The sequence below is a fragment of the Lynx rufus genome, unplaced genomic scaffold (assembly GCF_022079265.1).
Source record: "Lynx rufus isolate CCGP_SWC_20201006 ecotype Redwood Valley unplaced genomic scaffold, mLynRuf1.p SCAF_12, whole genome shotgun sequence".
NCBI classification, from domain to species: Eukaryota; Metazoa; Chordata; class Mammalia; order Carnivora; family Felidae; genus Lynx; species Lynx rufus.
This window is the reverse complement of record NW_025814826.1, coordinates 13,941,114-13,954,344: the sequence shown is the minus strand read 5'-3', so window position 1 is coordinate 13,954,344 and position 13,231 is coordinate 13,941,114. Positions and strand designations below refer to the sequence as shown.

Here is a 13,231-nt window from a genome sequence, read left to right as displayed (position 1 = left end):
TTTAAAACCCTTTTTTTAAATTTATTTTTTTAAATGTTTTTTTGTTTTGTTTTGTTTTCAGAGAGAGAGAGAGAGAGAGAGAGAGAATGCACAAACAAGTGGGGGAGGGGCAGAGACAGAGGAGAACAGAGGGTCCAAAGCGGGCTCTGCACTGACAGCAGTGAGCCTGATGTAGGACTCGAACTCAAGGACCGTGAGATCATGACCTGAGCCGAAGTCGGATGCTCAACCAACTGAGCCACCCATGCGCCCCTAAAAACCTTTCTTTTTAAAGGAAGTCTGCAAATCATTAGTAAAATTTCTGATTCAATTTCTCTCCAGATCACATGTAGTAAAGCGCCACTAAGTATGTTCATTCTAGTTACAACCTTCAGACTCCAGAAAGGTAAGAAGCCAAAAGGATGATGTACTAAGGCAACTTTTTAAAACCTTTTTTACTTTTGAAAACTTTTTACTTTTATTTTGCTTGGGTAACTTATTTTTTACTTTTTTTCTTGAGAGGGAGGAGTAAATGGGAGAGAGGCAGAGGGAGAGAGGGGGGGGGGGTGGAGGGAGGGAGAGAGAGAGAGAGAGAGAGAGAGAGAGAGAGAGAGAGAGAGAGAGAATCTTAAGAAGGCTCCACACCCAGTGCAGGGGCTCAACCTCACGACCGTGAGATCATGACCTGAGCTGAAATCGAGAGTCAGATGCTTAACCGACTGAGCCACCCAGGTGCTCCTATGTTTTGAAGGGCTAAAATGAAAAACCATTCACTTAGGATAGAACTTACAACAAATTCTCAAATCTAAAGATAAGTACCAAAATAGATTTCAATATTTTTCTCCTTGAAGTATTTAATTATAGGTCAGATTTTACACATAAAGCAAACATATAAAACAAAACTCTGTCCTATTTCCAGCTATAGGACTACCATTTACCACCTGTAGCTTAAAACTACTTTAGCACACACTATTCTTCCTTCTTTGTCATTTATAATGCTTTGCCGTCAATATCATACAGTAACTGTATACAGGTAACAAAGAACAAGTAAGAAATCATACCAAGTGCTACCTAGAGCCAAAGGAGAAGTTCCTCCCTTTGGGTGTATTTCACTCAACATTATATGCTCAGATGTGCCACTCAACATTGCATGCCTAATCATTTTTACTTCTAGTAATAGTTTCACAAAATATTCTTTCTACTTACATTGAATAACACCATTTTTTGTTTAGCTTTTTCTTAGGCTTGCAAAATAAAACCAGTTAGTGCATCAAAACATTAAATGATTTTCCGTAGTTCACCCAAAGTAAAAATATTTCATTCATTCTTATCTAATAATCAGGATGACCAAAGGTATAAAAAGTAGCTATATTTACAAGATGAGAAAGTATAACACAATAAACTGGATAAGAAATCTAAAGCAAATTTCTCCATTTTGTAAAATCTAGGCCTTTCCCCAAAATGTGTGAGACCATTTTAACATCCAAAACTTTAAAACACACATAAGAAGCATCAAGAATCCACTTGTGACGTTTTACCTGGGGATCTTTGAAGTACATTTCATACAACTGAATGGTCCGACGACTAGCTTGACTCCCATGATACACAACCACGTTCAACTCTGTCCAGGTACGGAATTCCCTTTCCCAGTTGGGGATTGTGGACAATGGGGCAATTACTAAAAAAGGGCCATGGATTCCTTTCAAATATATCTCATAGAGAAATGTAATGGACTGGATAGTTTTTCCCAAACCCATTTCATCTGCTAAAATGCAGTTTCGCCTTTGGGAAGGAAACAAAATGAGAAAAGTTTAGTAAGTATGGATATTAGATACTGCTGTCTTTTTACAAAACATATGCTATTATATTCACAAATGCCTACCTCAGATGATCTCTCAGATTCAACAGAACACATTTTCAAACAAAATCCTCTAAGACATCATTATTTCTACATACTTCTATCAATGTCGGTGTTAATGTTTGTTGGATAAATATTAAGCATACTTCCAATCCTTGCTGTTTTTCATAATTCTTATTAGAGATTAAAGTGTTACACTATTATTTGATTAATATTAATATTATTTTTTTAATTTTTAAGTTTATTTATTTAGAGACAGAGACAGTGCGAGTGGGGGAGGGGCAGAGAGAGACAGAGAGGGAGACAGAGAATCCCAAGCAGGTTCCACACTGTCAGTGCAGAGGCTGATGCGGGGCTCGAACTCACGAAACCGTGAGATCATGACCTGAGCCCAAACCAAGAGTCAGACGCTCAACCGACATCCACCCAGGCACCCCTGATTAACATTTTCAATGACTACAAAGGAAAACAGTTCTTAAGCCTTCTTCAAAGTGAAGAAAAACATGGTTTACATACATGTTGTACCAATTGAAAAGTAGCCAGTTTACTCCCTCCAACTGGTATTCCCTGAGTTTGTTATTGTTTTTGTACTCCCTGGAACTCTCCGATTTCTTCCAGTCATCAGCAGGAGGTCGCTCCTGTTTCAAATATAGTAGATCCCATTAGTGGTTTCTCCAAGACCACACTGCTATGCTATTTCCAAATTAAACCCTTCACCATCAGCCAATTCTTACCACACGCTCTGTTTCTGGCTCCCTGGACATTAGTTTCTCAAACTCTTCGATCTTTGCTTGATCTATGTCCTGCCTTAGTTCCCACGTGCTGTCTTCGTAAGGCAGGGAACACCACTTCACCAGGTAGTGAGTCACAGGCTGGGCAAAGTTTAAGTAAATCAGAAATGGATTCATTTGATCAATGCGCGCGTGTGCGCGCGCACACACACACACACACACACTCACACGAAAAACACGTGTTCTACATTATTTAATGATGGATGCTACCCCAGCGACAGAAAGAATGAGTTGGTGGTAGTTTTAAAACTACACCCATTGCACCGTGGTTCCTAGTTAACAGTGTCAAGTCTAAATTGGAAAGAGTATTACTGGGTATTATCAGAGTAAGTTAAATTTTATCTAATGCACTGGCATGTTCAAAAGTCAAGATATATAAAGAAATAGCTAGTACATAACACAGCTGAATTTAAGCCTTACTCTTATCTGTGCAAATCATTTATCGGGTGTCTGATTCAGACTTCTACAGTAAATCATCATAGCCAGTATTTACATGTTTACATAATTGGCTAGTTTCTTAAAGAATGAGAAACAAGCTTGAATTTATTAGTATCTCTGCCTTTTTCCTAAAGAGAGAGGTATTGTTTGTACCTGATCACTTTAAAATAAAGTGAGGTCTAGTAGGCTGGAGAACAAAATATTTTGGGTAATGCAGATCAACAAAATTTCCTTTGTCTTTCCTCTAGAAAATACTTGGGTTTGTGGACCTTCACTTCAAGGCTAAGGTACACTGACTTGGTTGTGATGTTAAAAACACTCACTGTGCTATGTAAATATGCAATAATTTTCTCATAAGTAAAGCAAAGTAAAACTAGAAAAGCAAACATCCCCTTCCAGATACTGTCTTTGAAACATCATGGACTTCATGATACAGAGTTTGGAGAAATCTGGAAGTTCACTGCAGACTCTCACTAGATGAGCAAGATCTAAACACTTTATTTTATTTTTTTTTATGTTTATTTGAGAGAGAGAGAGAGAGAGAGAGAGAGAGAGAGAGAGAGGGAGAGAGAGAATCCCAAGCAGGTTCCACACTGTCAGCACAGAGCCCGATGCGGAGCTTGAACCCACAAACTGTGAGATCATGGCCTGAGCCGAAACCAAGGGTTGGATGCTTAACCGACTGAGTCGCCCAGGCATCCAAAGATCTAAACATTTTATATAAAGCTTAATTTACACAAAGAAGCCAGGAATGACAGAGCTCATGGTGGGTGGGTGTATCGTCACCAAGACAGCACGCTTGGGAAGGCACTAGACTTGTCTCTACTCTCATTGCCCTAATCAACTGTCCTTTACAACCTCACAGAGTTTTGCAAAGCAACATGAGAATGCCAAGATCTCATAAAGAGGATTACTTTACATTATTCTCTGTGCACTACACTAAATGAGGTTCATCAACGCACAGTAAGGACGTACAATGTTAAATAACACTAAATTCCATTCTGCTAAGAGCACTCTTAATTATGTATAGGAAATTTGTGCTTCGTGACAGGTTTAGACCAAAGTGTACTAAATTCTTCTTTATTGATCATATTCTGAAATTCTGCAAAATGCCAATGTATTTGTTTCATATTGAAAATTGATTTCTTTGAAAAAGCTCTCACACTAAACAAAGAACACACTTAGCACCATTATTAAGTCATAGAACTAATAGTCAATAAGTTTCAGTTAAATTTAGACCAACTGTGTCATGATCCAAGGCTCTGACCAGGACCAGATCTAGGATCCCATAATCATTCTCCACAAACACACATAAGCTGTCTGAGTCACTGCCCCCTAATACAAGTGATCTCTGTCACCTCTCCCCGTTCATCTGTGCTTCGTGCAAAGTCCATTATCCGGTCAACCTCCACATAATCTGGATTAAAAAGCTCATCTTCAATCTGCGCCAAAGGAAAGAAAATTAAAAAGTTAAAATGTTTATTTAATTCCTGAGAGTAAACACTATTTCACTTTTCACCAGGCAATAATATTTTGGGTCACAGTAAAATAAAATTTATATTTGGCAAATTCTATTATATTAATTGAAATGCTACAATTTAGCAAAATCATTCCCCATGAGGAAATCAGACTTCTCAGACTTTGTGAACTGGGTCTTTTAATTACTGTGTGAAACCTTTTTACTGTGAGAGAATGTTTAAGAATATTTTAAATGAAGTGTGAAATTACAATTCACTAATGAGCAATCCAAAAGGCTTACGGCATGCAATGCATTTAGCATTCTTGAAACTACAGCTTGCAATAAAGAAGCCAGGCTATGCACAGTAAGTGCTCTCGGAGTCTTGTAACTACCGGAGTTGTCTGATGCCTTATAGCATCGTTTACAGAATGCTATTCAAAAGCTAAAAACACTGAAACCAGTGAATTTCATATTTTAGTGTGAACAGTATGGGATGTTTGGTCGCCTTCGCCAATCAACGTTAGTACCTCCTTTGAATACAGTTTTGTCATTAATCTGAGTGTTCTAATGATTTATTTGTACTGAATATAGAGCATCTGGCTAAAAATATTAAGGATAAAGAAATGAGGCTTAAATAATTGGGTTATTTAGCCAACGTATTAACAATCTTCACAAAAGTAAAGTAGTACTACTTGTTTGCAAAGTTATCTCATAGAAAAGAATAGAATGTGGCTCAAAGGGAAATTACAGACTAAATCATACTTTAGAGAAGCCAGAGACAGATAAGTTAGAAAACAAAAGACACATTATTATGTGTTCCTAGAGATCAACTTATCGGTAACAAAACTGCATTAAAAGCCTTTTGCAGAGACATATTAGAAGTCACTTAGACACTGCTCATATGCCCTAAACTGCAGGTCGGAAAGATAAGCTGTTTGGTCACAGTCAGCTCAAGGATGACAAACATTCCCTGGGCTGCTGTGCCCATTTACAATGTCTGGTCCGGGGCCTTTGAACTCTGAATTATGAAAAAAAAAAAAAAATCAGAAATACAAAAGTGTGTTTCAGATGCCTCGGGCCCTTACACAGAGTTGATTAGTAAGGCAAAAAATCCACTGAAATGTTCAGTGTATTTAAAATGTTAACGTATGAATGCACTGGCTCTGTCCGAAGCTTCTAGATTCAGGTATGCAATACGTATGCCTTATTCACACTAACATCAACACTAAAACTCCCCATAAACTAGGTTCTGATGCTAAAAGCTCCTTTAAGACATCTTGTCCTTAAACAGAAGCGTTCGCTGATGAGTTAAAATCCTTAACCTTACTCCTAAACACTTCCACCTTGCCAGCAACTCATCCGCGCCATCATGCGTGGGACGCAGTTTCCAGTTTGAATAAAGATTTTAGTGGCGGCGGCTTATGAGGAAGCCTAAGGTGAAACAAAGAATGCAAAAGCAGTCGTAATTAAAAATGCCAAAGCAGCAGAGCCGTGGAACACCTGAAACCGGGACTGTCTACGGGAAAGGGCGCCCGTGTGTGCATGTGCGCGTGCATGTGCGTGTAAAAGAGAAAGAGAGAAAGGGAATTGCTATCCTTTTGTGCTGGCCCTCAGACCACCTTTTCAGGCTGGAATTAGTGCTATTTCCACTCAGGACAAAACTTAAGATTTCTAGTTGCTGAGTTACCAAGCAAGATAATATATTTCGACTGTGGTACAGGTTATTCACACAGACAGATCCAAATAGATAAGGCTACACAGCTAGAGCCGGGCACAGATCCCCGAAGTGCCTCTGACACCAGCAAATGTATTTCAAATACATTTAATAAACAGAACCAGGACTGAAGGATGGGGGGAAGCTACCATCGCATGTTTTCCTTCTCCCTACGCTGATCCATAGAAAAGGTCAGCAGAACATATGGCGTCTCTTTCTAAAAGGAAGCTAATGATTTCAACTTGCCTAATGTCACCAACATTTGACTTCAGTTGCATGAAGAAGGGCACAAAAAATAGAATTTTGTGGTATTTTCTTAGAAACTGCCCTTCCCCGCCCCCCCCCCCAAATCACTTAAGTATTCTCCAAGAGGTGAAGACTGAGTCACATCTGAGTAACTCCATTCCCCTCAGTGTTAATTACTGTGCTTCGAGGAAGCTGCATACTCAGATCAGTAAAGGTGGTGATGCAGACACGTGCCCAATAAAACCACCACCACCCAAAGGCCCATCCAACACAAACTTTACGGGCTGCCTGTCAGGAAGCATGGAAATCAGATTCCAGGAGAACACAGACTTGTGACCTGAGATTATGAGGATTTTATGACCCAAAAGTACTGAATATTCTTCCATCCCTACCCCCAACGGTCCAAAAGGCGGGGGGGGGGGGGGGGGGGGGTCTGAAGGTTGTGAAGGTTGTTAAACAGGTATTATTTTGCATCAAATGTCACACATCTTTGCAGTTTATATGCTGTTAAGTTCTTTAAGGAGAGGAAAATTAATCAATCAGCAAGTTTAATCTTTCAATGTGAAGGTTACTCTTAAGTGAAACCAAATTGGTGAGCAAAAGTCCAGAGACGCCAGTAAGCAGTCTGCAAAAGCATTTCTTTTAATGTAACTGAGCTTTTTGGAGGGGACTTGGCACTACCTTTAAAAAAAAAAAAATGCAGATTTCCTTCCCTGCGCTAGGTATGGTTACCTTTTCATCATCGATAACCTAGGGTAAGGGGAGACAGGCAGAAGACATTACACCAACTTCTATACCATAGCACATCACTTGTAAACTCTGTAATCAGGCATTGACTTGAACAAAAGAAATCTGCCACATGCTTTCCCTTACAGAAGTAACTTACATTCTAAAAAATGTACTTTATACTTACTGCAGAGTCTTTAACTCACTAAACCTTAACAGAACTTTTATCCGCTTACTTTTTCACTGTCTGCTAACTGTATTTTCATTACAAGATTTTAATGATACCATCATATTTCCACATAATATCACAAGGACCAGTATCTTCTAGACTAAGCAACAGGAAGAATGAGAAATTTCCTGTTTACAAATTTTTTTTAGCAATAACCAGCTACCAATATGCAAGTAACAGCACAAATGAGGCAAACTAGTTTTTCTTAGTAATTTACTAAACTAAAATTCAAAATTCAGAACACTTTAATAAGGTTGCTACTTAAGAAAATTAACTGGGTATTTCATACCTCTGAAAGGAATTTGTTCTGGCCCTGCTTTGCCTTAAATCGTTTGATCTTTTGCTGAATTCTCTTATCTTTCTCCAGATCTTCTACAGATGCCCATTGACAATGAAGATAAGAGCTAAAAGAATAAAATGATATACTTGAAACATGTAGAAAATAATCTTTTGTTATTCCAAAAATCAACTAAATAATTAACGAAATAAACTGTTTACTTAAAGAGGCTACTGATCAACATTCAATATAATTACTCATGTTTGAGAATAAGAAAAAAAAAATCAGTAACGGTGCCTAAAATTTGTCTGCAGTCCTGAGCCTCCAGCTCTCTTATTTATCTCCCATGAAAAAAAAAAAAAAGGACCTGGTAACAAGCTGTTTTCGTAAGTGAATGGAGTACACTTCAATACAAAACAATTAGCACTACAGGGTGGCCTTAATTATGAATTTACATTTTGAGCCTTTTATCATTAATTGAGAAAGAAAAGGTTTTCATCAAGTCCAGAGAATTCGAATTTAAAACAGCAAAGGTAAACCGAACTTGGTCCTTCTAGAGCAATTGGAGAGAAAAGAACCATCACCTGCGTTCTGAACACACAGGCCGTCAGCCAGCCCCAGATCAGTTCGCGCCCTCCCAGCCGCCCTCTGCGTTCTTCCAGGAGCTCTGCTGTGATGCCCCTTTGGCTCCCGTGAAGTTTTCACTCTCTGCTATCTCCCCCGTTCCTCGCACTGAGCAACCCCCTCCTCTCCAGGCTCACCATGGCCTGCTTGCAGCACAGGTGTTTTCTCTAATCTCAACGGGAACACTCTCACCCTCCCTCTTAAGACTCACAGGTATAAAGTTAACATTTTATGGTACCTTTGACATTCGTTTGTTTGTTATTTCAATATTCTTTTGTACCATCGTTCTCTCCCTGCCCCAGATAGCCCCGACTGCCTCTTATTTCTCTTCCTGGTGATGACATGGAAAAGAAATGAGGTGCGTGAATATATACCTATTTCAAAATCAAGGTGCTACTACTCTTAGAAATTACAGCCATTATAAAATCTGTCAAAAATGATTAAGGATACGGAAAAGGCTTGTGACATTAAGTATCGTATCGTTTATATTTATGTAAAGTCTAATATGCATTTTCAAAGGTAGGACTGATTTAGCCCTGCAATTGACTGAGGGAGATGAGGACTTTACATATGCCTTGATACACTATGAATTGATATAAACCCTGTACACACATGCACACAGAGAAAAGAGGCTAGATGAAAATGCCTCAAAATGTTAATAACGATCATTTCTGGGTGGCAAGACCGCAAGTATTTTCTTTTCTACTTTCAAGTACATTCCCAATTTCCAATAAACAATATGCAATGCTGTTACAATCAGAAAAAAATGCTATACAAATAATCTAGTCTCGTCGAACTATTGGATAGAAAAAGGCACGTGCATAGGCTGAGGCGCACGTGCCTTTAAAGCACCACCAGTGTGGCCGTGAGGTGGGTGCAGGCATTCCAGTCTTCCCCTCCCCCTTGTAACCTGGGCTGAAGTTTTTGGACAGGGACTCTGCCTTACTAAATGGAGAAAAGCCACAGGCTTTTCCACTAAGATCAGAAAGGGGATGCCCACTATCTCCATCCTATTCAATACTGTATTCAAGGCAGTAGCCAATAAATGCAAGGTAAGAAGTAAAACTATCTCTATTTGCAGATGATATGACTGCATAACAGAAAACCCTAGAGAGTCAATTAGAAAATTAATTCAAATAAGAAAATGAAATAAGTTAGCAAGGTAGCAGGATATAAAATTAACATACCGATGTCAACAGCTTCCATTTACATAAACCATAACCAGTTAGAAGATATTAACAGTAGAGAAAACTTCTTTTACACTATCAACAAAGATTAAATTCTTAGCAATACATTTAATAAAAAATATGTGAAAATTATATGGAAATATTTAAAACCTTTTTAAAAAACACAGAAATAGAGTTAACATACTTGTTTTTATGTATGTATGTATGTGAGTGAGAGTGAGAGAGAGTGAGAGTGAGTGAGAGTGAGAGAGAGTGAGAGAGAGAGAGAGAGAGTGAGAGAGAGAGAGTGAGAGAGAGAGAGAGAGTGAGAGAGAGAGAGAGAGAGTGAGAGAGAGAGAGTGAGAGAGAGAGAGAGAGTGAGAGAGAGAGAGAGAGTGAGAGAGAGAGAGAGAGTGAGAGAGAGAGAGCACGTGCAAGTGCACAGGGGAGGGGCAGAGAGAGAGGGAGACAGAGGATCCAAAGCGGGCTCTGCGCTGACAGCAGAAAGCCTGATGCAGGGCTTGAACTCGCAAACCATGTGATGGCGACCTGAGTGGAAGTCGGATGCTTAACCTACCGAGCTACCCAGGTGCCCCTTAGACATCCTAGTTTTTAGATAGTATGGTTCAACATCATATATCATGAATTTGTAAATGTTACACAATATAAATAAAAATATAAACAAGCATTTTAAGGTGCTAGGCAAGTCAATACTCAACTACATATAAAAATAAACATGCAAGAACATCCAGGAAAACACAAAAAGTAAAGTTTTGAGGGGAAACTAGAGATACCAGGTATTATATTACCTATACCAGATACAAAGCCTCTGTAAGTAAAACAGTGTGCTTCAGGTTCGTGAGTAGACAGACCAAAGGATTAAAACAGGGCACAGAGTTCTAAAGAAATGTGTACATTTAGTATGTGACAAGGGTTACATCTCAAATCACTAGGGCAAAGATGGACTTTTTAATAATGGTGCTGGAACAATAATATTTGGAAAAGAAAAAAACTGGAACAACCAAGTATCGTTGTGCTTACACCATACACAAGAACAAACACCAAGTGGATTAAGCACCTCAACACAGAAAATGAAACCATGCAGGTACTGGAGGAAAACAGGGCAAATTCCTCTTTAATTTGGGGGTAGAGAAAAGCTTTCTAGCTATGGCTTAAAATAAATAAATAAATAAATAAATAAATAAATAAATAAATAAATAAATAAATCGTATCCAATACAATGAAAGATTAATAAATCTAACTACATAAAAAATGTTTAAGTTTACAATGCAATAAAAATATAAAGGCAAAGGACAACTGAAATGGGGGAAACACAGCTGCAACATCTAACCCAGAGGACTAATATCCCACAGATAAAAAGGACTCTTCAAAATTGAAGGAAGCAAAACAGAAAAATGGGCAAAGACACGAAGACACAACTGACAAAAGAAGACGTAAAAATGGCCATTAAACTTATGAAAAGATGCTCTACCTCATTCACAATTAAAATAAAAAAAAAAACAACTAAAGCCAAATAGAATTTCTCACAAAAAGGGAACCCACCACACTACACTGGAAAGGTTGCGGGGAGAAAGGTGGTCTCGCACACTCTGGGTGGTAATGCAAAGGGGCACAACCCTTAGGGAAGGGAATTTAGCAATACTTAACAGAACTACACGTATGTTTGCCTTGGGATCTAGCAATCCCATTCCTAGGAATTCACCCTCAAATTATGCCTCCAACAGTTTGAAAATATACAGACAAGAGAATATATACCATAGCACCGTCTGTAACTATAAAACATCAGAAGCCATTTACATGCCCACATACATAGGAAACTGGTTGGATAAGCTATGATACAGCCATGCACTGGAGTACTACACAGCAGTAACAAAGAATGAGGAAGAACCCATGGATTGATGTTGAGTAACTTCCAAAATACAGTATTATTAAACACCAAAGTGCTATTTTTATGCATAGGAAAACAAACAGCTGCTACTTCTGTGTGGTAGAAAGGGGAAAGTTACATACATTTTATACATATAAAATACTTTATGTATATATATTTATACACACACACACACACACACACACACACACCTCTACATGTTTCTGCCAAATATTACAGAAAGGATAAATCTGGGATTAATGAGAAGGTAAGTAGGAATGGGGTGGAAGGGAAGGGAGAAGGATGCATCTTTGAGTATCCTCTTGAACAAGTTCGGACTTTTGAACCATGTGAATATTTCATGAACTTGAAAAAAAGAAAATAAATAAGATCAACAAGAATGGTGAGGAGCTAAAATGGAATACAAATACAGACAGAAACTAAAGACCAACTGAGTATCAAATAAATAACATAACCACGCTGAAAGGGGGCAGGAGGAAGAAAAGAACTAAGCCAAGGAAATTCTGAACCAAGTATTTACTTAGCTTCTACACCCTTTGGCTAACTACAACAAATTCTAAACAAATACTAAATGAACTTTACAGTTGGTACGCTTCTTTTTCCCAAAAATATGGTCTAGTAATTTGGAAAACATTTCCTATATATTATAGGACTGACATATAAGCAAATATGTTAGGGATAATAAGAGCCGGGTTTCTCGTGGCTGAAGAACGGAGTCATGAATATCGGAAGGGAAAAGGAGAGAATGAACCCCATGGTGCTGCTGATATAAAACCACAACTATCGCTCTAAAGGCGCTGGTGTTCATTGTCTTTAGGTAAGTAGATAGGTAGGTACACAGAGGAATGTGTGTGTGTGTGTGTGTGTGTGTCCGCGCGCGCATACATAACACATGTGTTTATGTCATGCATACGCACACACGTGCGTGTACATGCATGTACGCATGCAGGTGGCCCGCAAAGCCCCATTCACTGAGAGGCCCCGGAAACAGTGACTCCCAGCGGCAATGAGCACACCTAGCACTCACATCTTGGTTTCTAAATGCCGTTCTCCAGGAGACACAACCAAGCCTCCTTGGAGAACCTTAAAAAGAGAAATTGTAAGAGGAGTCTGGAATATCCTCTGGTGCCAGCAAGTAAGGAAGTGCTCAAAGAAGGATGGGGACAAGGCAAAAGGAGACAGGCTCCAGCCTGGAGGGGCTCCTGTGGGCCAAATCTGGGATAATGTGAGCAAAGTAAATAATGATATGATAGTAAAGAATTATGGCCCATTGAATAAAATAAGACCCCACAAGTCTACACAGCTGTAAAGAAACAAATGAGTAAGAAGGTCAAAGCCCTCCTTACGGTGGAAACCCAACGAATAAATTTAGAATGGGTGATGGAATTAGTAAATCACCACTCAGCAACCATGATCATAGCTAATAGTCTCAAAATACCTTTCCAGAAGACGCTTGTCAATTACAAAAGGGAAAACAGGCATTCTCTGTTCTATTTTTGCACTTCTTCTGTAAATTTGAAATTATGTCCAACTAAAAGGTTAACAGAAACGGTTAATTGTATGGAAATTTTAATTTCCCTTAGAACTCAATAATATCAGACAGAAAAGCTCTTTTTTAGAACTATGTTTGCCTCCTCTCACATGACCAACGAAGGATGACAGGTCTCCCCGGCCTGGCGGTGGTTCCTGGTCAAGAATGAATCAGGCACGTCAAGCCCCACTGCCACATGCTGATTTGGATGGAGGCGTATCCAGCGGTGCCATTTGGTGGGCATTGGTACTTAAATGTCTTTGCTCTACGTTTTGTTTGATAAC

The 13,231-nt window shown here is 38.9% G+C and overlaps 1 protein-coding gene across 3 annotated transcripts in view; it reads right to left on the bottom strand.

Annotated features, from left to right (window-relative positions):
• Window positions 1–13,231, bottom strand: part of CHD7 (chromodomain helicase DNA binding protein 7) — a 192,272-nt gene that overhangs the window by 43,201 nt on the left and 135,840 nt on the right. For all 3 annotated transcript variants that reach the window (XM_047073976.1, XM_047073974.1, XM_047073975.1), the window contains 5 exons: window positions 7,730–7,844; window positions 4,425–4,508; window positions 2,572–2,709; window positions 2,354–2,475; window positions 1,518–1,761 (listed from right to left, as the gene is read on the bottom strand). In XM_047073976.1, coding sequence (XP_046929932.1) covers window positions 1,518–1,761; window positions 2,354–2,475; window positions 2,572–2,709; window positions 4,425–4,508; window positions 7,730–7,844 — 703 coding nt within the window. The remainder of the gene's footprint in view (window positions 1–1,517; window positions 1,762–2,353; window positions 2,476–2,571; window positions 2,710–4,424; window positions 4,509–7,729; window positions 7,845–13,231) is intronic.